An 8,694-nucleotide genomic window follows, 5' to 3' on the forward strand; every position below is an offset into this window, starting at 1 on the left:
GGCCTTGGTGACTGTGTGGAGTTTGCACTTTCTCCCCTTTTCTGCGTGGGTTTCCTCGAGGTATTCCGGTTTCCTCGCACAGTCCAAAGATGTGCAGGTTAGGTGGATTGGCCATGCTAAATTCCCCCTTAGTGTCTAAAACAAAAAGGTTAGATGGGGTTACTGAATTATGGGTATAGAATGCGGGACGCCCCTAGGCAGGGTGCTCTTTCAGAGGGTCAATACAGACTTTTAAAAAAAAATTTTGAGTACCCAATTTATTTTTTCCAATTAAGGTTGATTTAGCGTGGCCTAGCCTGCACATCTTTGGGATGTGGGGGCGAAATCCACACAAACACGGGGAGAATGTGTAAACTCCACACGGACAGTGAACCAGAGCTGGGATCGAAGCTGGGACCTCGGCGCCGTGAGGCAACAGGGCTATCCCACTGTGCCACCGTGCTGCCCTTGATGGGTCAAATGGCCTCCATCCGCACTGTATGAATTTTATGATTCTATGATTCTGTATCCCTTGACTTGTTAGCCAGGACCAAACACAGTAGTCCTCATAAATTATCTACACTCCGGTCCTTCAAACCTAACAATATTCCATTAGCTAGCTATCTGTAAACAAGTAAATAATTCTCAAGATCTATTAGCAGAACACTTCACCTGCAAAGCAATGATTATCTCACTTTTACAACACCTTAATCACCAGGCTAGCAGTCATATTGTCTGTGTGCATCTTAACCTGGTGTTCAATAACATTACTGAAAAAATATATAAAATATGGCAATCACATGTTGCTTCAGACCATTTCAGTTTCCTAAGATTAGTAAACTGACCTGTCCAGTTTTGGGCTTTGAGCAGCTAATCCGATGGTCTTTTAAGGGAGTATACTCAAAACACACCCCAGGAGCAATAGTGCTCCCCTGGCTCCATATAGACCCAGGCCTCTGTCAGCCCATCATATCCCCCCCAACCCCGTCCTCTTCTTCACCCTTTCCAGATTTACTTTTGGGCCCTGGAATGGAGCGAAAATGCAGGCGAGGTGCACTGTGGTGACTGCTTAACAACCATAGTCTGCCTATTTATTCTGTTAAATCCTGAGGAAAGATTTATTTCAATCCTTGGATCTTTCACTTCTAAAAGCATCACTGGAATTGTGCTCATTTTGGGGTGCCAAGTTATTTAGGCCCCTTAATAATCTTTACAGTAGGATCCTGTGGTGGTGGTAGTGGAGAGGGGAGGGAGGGGTCAATGAAGTCTGGGGCAGGAGAATCAACCGTCAGTTCCTGGAGTGGGAATGATAAGTGAAATGGTCCTTCATTTGTTCCGAACCAGTTTCTAAAATGATTACAGCACAATAACTGGACGACATCCATGTTCTTTCTGGTTAATGTTTTCCTATTTCCTTTTCCCCTAGATATTATTAGTCCTATTTCACCAATAGTGGCTGCACATCATTATAAAGTGAGTCATGACTGTGGCAATTGGGCAAAATCAGATAACCATCTCTGAGTGAGCAATGATCAGGCACTTGAGTGGAACAAAAAGGTACATTACCTTGACTCCCATTAAATATTCTAGATTGAAATCTTTTGTTTTATTTGCCCTTTCACTCTCATGCCCTATTTTGTTTCACCCAATGGGCTGGCATATTTCTGTTCTGTCTACCTATTAAGCTGAATGGGCAGGAGGTCATGATCTGGCGAGGACAGAAGCTGAAAATCCTGGCCACCATCTCTGAGCTCAGGCAAGTGCAAGTGATCACCTCCCTGTTGTTGCCAACACCATTCTCCAATCTGTGGGTGGTAAGTTGATCGGTCATTTTGGTTTTCCCTCTCCGAGGGGAAATGCTGGATCTTCCATTCAACACCCCTGGTTGAACAGCTGCTAAGTCACTGCGAGTGAAATTCATGGGCAGGATTTCCTCACCCCTTCCACTGGCGGAATCTTCTGGTCCTGCCATGGCAGGATCCTCGGCGGTGCCACAGACGAGTCATGCAAAATGTTGCAGACATCGGCAGAACCGGAAGATCCCGCCGGCCACCAATGGGAAGCGACCTCTGCCACAGGAAAACTTGCCATGGGGGATGGGGGAGATGCAGAAACCCCAGCCCCATGAGTACAATCCTTTGGGCTACTATTCCCTGTACCGATAACATGCCGTATAGTGCACACTAAAAGCATTTCCCACATCTACAGAATAATATACTTAAAATACATTATTAAATCATAGGTACAATCACTGGTGGTGCAGGACAGGTTGGAGCAAGAGGACGTAATCTCATTATATTTTGAATGTTACATGTTCCCACTCTGTCCCCCACTCCGAACTCTATAAATGCCCCATTGCCTTCTCCAATTTGTTAAGTATGGTGGAGCCTTTGAATGAAAAATTTGAAAAGCTATTCTCCATTTCAGTTTATAAAAAAGCTTTAAATTTTGATGTGGTGTCTAACTTTCCTTGAGTTGGTTTTACACAGACTAACAATAAAGTTCAATTCTCCCATTTTTAGGGCTGTGCATTCCTTAACTAATTGTAAGTTCTTGATAACAGTCTACCTATAATTTGTCAAATGCCCCTCTGTAAAACATGCATTCAGTAAATGACAAAGATATATAATGGTCCCAGGTTCAATTGGGTCACTGTCTGTGCGAAGTCTGCACGTTCTCCCTGTGTCTGCGGGGGTTTTCTCCGGGTGTTCCGGTTTCCTCCCACAAGTCCCGAAAGACGTGCTGTTAGGTAATTTGGACATTCTGAATTCCCCCTCTGTGTACCCGAACAGGCGCCGAAATGTGGCGACTAGGGGCTTTTCACAGTAACGTCATTCCCGTACCAACCTCCCCGAACAGGCGCCGGAATGTGGCGACTAGGGACTTTTCACTAACTTAATTTGAAGCCGACTTGTGACAATAAGCGATTTTCATTTCATTTTCATTTCATTGCAGTGTTAATGTGACAATAAAGATGATTATTATTATTATGAATCAGGAAATTTCAGTAAATGAGATCCTTAGCCTCCAATGAAGTCAGAGACCGTGGAGAATTGATTATAATATTTAGTTTATGAACATGTTATTCGATGCTGGTGAAAATATAGAAGTTTTTTTAAAAAACATTTGCATCTCCTGGAAGAAAAAATGAAATGACAATTCCAAGCGGTAGCTCAGTGATTTGCCTCACAACCAGAAAGCTGCTGATCTTGACTCCCAAAACTGTGCAGACCTTGCGACACTTGTGTGGTCTGGCAACTGTGGAAATAGCAAAAATAGGCTTTCCTAACACTGACCATCTTTGTCCAGTTTCTGGAATGCAGGTGCAACATCTGGCTGCATTGGGTGGCACACAAGTTGAAAGCCCACTTTACGGGACCATAACTGTGAAAGGGACTCTAATTTTGTGCAATCAACTTGACTTTGTAACTGTGTTTTAATTTAAGCTGTGAAATTGCACAGTAGACACCGTGTTGCATTTTCAATGCTCTGTATCGTTGGACCAGAATATAATGAAGTACCCAATAGCAAAAATGGCTCTGGCCCCTTATCCCCATTCTTGTCACAGACTATTCTATTTTCACACAGTATTTCCCATTCTCATAGTCCCAACATTTAAAATATCCTACAGAGCGTCTAATCACTTTGACCTGCATTAATCCATACGACTCTCACTCCTGTTTCTAACCATTTTCTTCAACATTTCAGAGGTGCTAAATGATTTTTACTGCTTTCGCTAGCAGTCAGTTCCAAATCACTGTCGGGAAAATTATCCTCCTACTCACTGGTCTCACTTGAAGCTGATTAATGTTATACTCCTGCCCTTCAGCTCTAGCTTCACAGTCCAAGTTAAACTATCTGCTCACATCCACATTTGGTGCCATTTTAAAAACTGCTCTCTCGTTTCTTTTTCTTGTATCTGTAATTGGCCATCCATTCACTTCTCCATTTCAACCATGATGTGGGACGGGACGGGGGGAAGATATGGAATGGAGGTCAGTGCTTGTTGCTTGCAAGCAACAACGGTTTAATTTAGGCTATCACAGACACCCGTTAGTGGAGGAACCCAGAGCTACGTTGGCACAAAACTAGGGTCAGAATTTTATGACCAAGGTTTGGCTGCGCGTCCGATCCGGAAGCGAATGAAGTTGCGCAAGACGGCGTCCCGATGTAATCGTGCTCCTGTACAATAGTTTGGTCAGCAGGCTCTCGTGAGAGTCGGAAGTGCAACGAGAAGCCAATTTGAATGATTTAAACAGCAATGAACCAGAATTATATCTTGCTCATCTGGTTGGCGGGCAGGCCGATTGGCAAGACGGCCTTTACGTTTAAGCTGCAACCTTAATCAAAGGCGGGCCGAAGGCTCAGTGCTCAAAATTAAGAAATGTGACTGGGGACTGAGATCTGTCTATGATTGCGCTTCCCAGACCCTCGTGGCATGGCTTTTCTATCAACATTTATTTTTCACAAGGGAGACACGGTGGCGCAGTGGTTAGCACTGCCTCCTCTTGGCGCCATGGTCCCAGGTTCGATCTTCTGGGTCCACCGGGTGCACGTGTCTGGCACGCACCGTATTCAGACCTAGGAGTAGGCCATACACCTATCCTGTTGTGGAGTGCGGAGAAGAAGGGTTTAAGGTGCAGCCGGCTACAATGTCGGGGATGCAACATAAGTCAGTGTTGTGCAGTGTGGCTGGAGACAACACAGGAAGGTGCAGTGTAGGTGCCACAGTGCATAAAACATAAAGGACAGGACTTGGATTAAAATAGGAAACAATAGTAAATAAATAGCTCTGTCTCTGCCAACAAAAGTAACAGATGAATAATTATCAGGATTAAAATACCTCAGTCCTAAAGGAGCAGCTAGATGAGGCTTTGGAGGTTTGTGCACTCTCTCCAATGCCTCAGCGTTGCCTCTGCAAGCTCCCGGCCAAGTTTCTCGATGTGTTTAGTGCCTTTCCGAATACACCTTCTCCATTTTGGTCAGTCACTAACAAGGGACTCCTATGAGTCAGCAGGAATATTTAATCTCAGCAGAATCCTTTGAGGGGACCCCTAAAGGTTTCCACTATATTCCTGGGAAATATAGACTACTACTGTTGCTTATGATGGGAAGCTAAGGTCTACCAGTATTTCAGTTTGTTATTAATGCATTAATGCTCCGTGGTGGAGTTCAATGGAAAAGGATTTCAATTGCACTCACCAGTTGTTGCCTGACTTATGATAATAAATACTGAGTCAAACACTTAAAGGGACAAAACTTCCACTTTCACAATAAATAGGAGAATTTTTCATCGTAATTATTAAACCACTTATCAGATCCAAGGAATTCATGGTTAATTATTGAACCATTTGGGAATGCCTTTAATGTAGACAAATGGTGCACCACAGGCTCAAAATGATAAACCTATGGGTGTCAAGTCAAAGAAGGAGATATGGGAGTAAAGGAGGGAAGGGGGGTCCAAATGTTTGGTTGAAAGGTGAATTTGAGGAAGGGAGGGAGGTGCGGCAGACAGCTCCAGTGGGACTTAAAGGGCAGAATTACTTGTAGTTCAGAATTAACTTAGATGTCACAATGAGTGCTACTGGTTTCAAAGTCTTAACATGTTCCTATAGAGTTACTTTGCTATTTTAACAGTGCTGCTGCATGCTTTCAATCTGGAGCAGGTAATTTCGCATAAATGTGCTAAACATTAGTGTGCAAGTATCACAGCATGCAGTTTCTGGGCCATTATTAATGATGATAAGGAGGACCTAGTGGATAAGTAGCTGAAATGGGAAACATTAATGGTTCGTGTCTTCCACCCAATTTTTCCACACGCTTTGTAAACTTGAATCAATGTTTATAACAATGACTGACCCCGAAACAACCCCTTTCATCAGATCATTGCCAGCCTGGCTGGCTTAACTCGGGTCATTGGAAAGAGTTTGAATTAGCGAGGCTTTCATCTGTAACAAATTAAGACCTTTCCAGATTTCCTTGGAGAAGCAGTTGGAGTTAATAAAGTGAAGAATCAAATTTAGAAGAATTGGATTTCAGTTTCATAATTTGAGAGGGGGGAAATTTGGAGAAATAAAACCACATCAAGGTGAGGGGGGGGGGGGGGGGGGGGGTGCAGAAAACAAAATAGTGCCTGAATTTTGAAAAAGGCTCTCTTGTTCTAATTTGCTCCAAGAACCTTTGACAAATATTCTCATGCAATTAGTGGAGTTCAAGCTCTTCTTGGTCAATAATCTAATCGTATTTTGTAATCTGGTTCCACACTCCAGGAAACTCCCTCAGCATTCATTAGTGAGCTTCCACAGCGAGCCCCTGTCACAATTCATTCCATCCTTTGCTCCTTAGTCACTGACCAGCGAGGTAACACCGCAAGGTTTAGTGCAAACTACCGTTGAAATGTTCCACTTTACATTATAGACTAGGCTGATCGATTCGTTAAAGCAACTGAACCTGTGTATTCCACTATATATTCGAAGTGTTCTCACTTCAGTTTAAGATATTTCGAGACGAGGCAAATATCAGAGAACGCACATTAAAACCGCACAACCAGATGAAATAGAATACAAACATAATCTCAGAAAGATACATTTCTTCAACTCTCTCATTAAAAAAAAGTTAGAAAGGATGTTTCCTGCGATTTGTTCAATGGGAGAGATTAGACACTTCAGTAGCTATTTGACAGTCCAGTCGACTACTTGCCTTTTGTGAACAGAATGATAATGACACATAATTCCAACTGCAGCCACACAGCTATCGAGTTTGAATGGCGATGCATTGATTAAGTTGAGATCACTCGGTCTCCAGTTTCATCCAGTCGCAGGAGCGCCTTAGTCCCCAGCAAGAAACCCATGTAAACACCAGTTCCTCTTTTTATTCTCAACTTCCAACCCCCCACCCCCCAACCACCTCCTCCTCCTCCTCCACCAAGTAAGTCACTGAACTTTTTCTCTCTCTCTATTATCTCTTTGTTTTCTCCCCGTTGAAAGTCTGGCTAATTGCCAGGCCAGAGCGTTCTCCATCAAGACGAGAGCAGATCCACGGGTAATGCTAATGATGATGTCGAGAGAGGTTCACCTAGCAATAGCCAGCCCATCTTCCCGGTCTGACTGTAGCAGCAGCGAGTAAGGGATCTCTGCTAAAACTTCCCTGCTCGCTCTCTCTCGCACTGAAGCTCGGTGCTGCCCCCTCCCTTTGAAGATCGGCCCTGATAGCTTGACAGTCAGCCGCTCATGGCTCAGCTCACACGACAGAAAGGGCAGGCATGTCTCTCACGCAGCACCTGATCAAATAGAACCATAGAACTCCTACAGTGCAGAAGAAGGCCATTCGGCCCTTCAAGGCTGCTCAGACCCTCTGAAAGAGCACCCTACCTATACCCAGTCCCCCGCCCCATTTCCTATAACCCCACCTGACCCACAAATCTGTTGGACACTAAGAGTCAGTTTAGCATGGCCAATCCGCCTAACCGGCACATCATGTGGACCGTGGGAGGAAACCGGAGAACCCGGAGGAAACCCACGCAGACACGGGGAGAAGGTGCAAACTCCTCACAGACAGTAACCCAAGGTCGGAATTGAACCCAGGACCCCGGCGCTGTGAGGCAGCAGTGCTAACCAGGAGGTCCCAAGCCCACTTGAATTTCTCTGGGGGGTGGGGGAGGCTGGGCAGGCAGGCAGGGCAAACTTGAGAAAACTTTACTTTAATTGAGGAATTGGAAGTGTCTTTTGTGAACAAGCTCTTTTGAGAGTCTGCTTGGCATCAAAAATAAAGCCATATTTCCCCCCCCCCCCCCCCCCCCCCGCCGAGTGCAGCAGCCTCAGCTCAAAGCTTGCCAGGTTGCAAAATATAATCAGCTGAGGCTCCCAGCATGGATGATCCAGTGTCCCCTGCTGGAAAGTGAAAGTGAATTGTGAGAATAGGATTCGGCTCAAGATGTGAACCCCGCCCCCATCACCGTGACTGAATAGGTTGTCAACGCTCACAAATGACATGAAAGGTGATACCTGTGGAATCATTCCATAAAACAAACCAGCACCTTTGGAGCGGAGAGGAAATTGAAGAAACATAAATTACGTATGATCCACTTCTGTGAAAACTGTTTTAGCTGGTTCAAAATTACTTCCCTTCCACCTTCTCCACCGACCGAGTTCCCAATCCCCTCCGGTCTGAAACTACTGTGCAAAAATGGTCTGCTAGGACTTTCCCTTAACAGTTGCCCAGTTTTGGAAACCTGCGGAACTTAGACAGGTGAGAACTCCAAAACCAAAGTGGTTACTCTGCTACTTTAATAATAATGCTGCTCTTTAGGTAAAACTGACAAAGTTGGCATGTTTGACTCTGATTGCTCAAGGTGTTGCCATGGTGATTGCACTAGGGAGCTATTGTCCTCCAGGCTTTTAGGAACATGGGGCAGGAGGAGGCCTTTCAGCCCATCGAGCCTGCTGTACCATTCAATCTGGTCATGGCTGATTCGCCACTCCAACCCCTTTTTCCCCACACTATCCCTTGACATCATTGTTATTTAGAAATATGCTTGAAACATTCTCAATGATTAAGCTTCCATATCTCTCTACGGTAGAGAACTCCGAAGATTCACAGGCTTCTGAGTAAAGAAATTTCTCCTCATCTTGGTTCCAAGTATCTTCACCCCCCTGCTTATTGTGAAGTTGTGTCCACTGGTTCTAGATTCTCCAACAAGGGCAGCATCTTACCTGC

The 8,694-nt window shown here is 44.7% G+C and overlaps 1 protein-coding gene across 1 annotated transcript in view; it reads right to left on the reverse strand.

The window, feature by feature from the left end:
• The window catches only part of LOC140398423 (BMP and activin membrane-bound inhibitor homolog), a 49,596-nt gene extending 42,461 nt beyond the window's left edge, over positions 1-7,135 (reverse strand). Inside the window, exon 1 of the mRNA XM_072487094.1 lies at positions 6,679-7,135. Coding sequence (XP_072343195.1) covers positions 6,679-6,754 — 76 coding nt within the window. The 5' untranslated portion in view covers positions 6,755-7,135. The remainder of the gene's footprint in view (positions 1-6,678) is intronic.
• Positions 7,136-8,694: the final 1,559 nt, after the last annotated feature.

Source organism: Scyliorhinus torazame, chromosome 21 (genome assembly GCF_047496885.1).
Source record: "Scyliorhinus torazame isolate Kashiwa2021f chromosome 21, sScyTor2.1, whole genome shotgun sequence".
Classification (NCBI taxonomy): domain Eukaryota; kingdom Metazoa; phylum Chordata; class Chondrichthyes; order Carcharhiniformes; family Scyliorhinidae; genus Scyliorhinus; species Scyliorhinus torazame.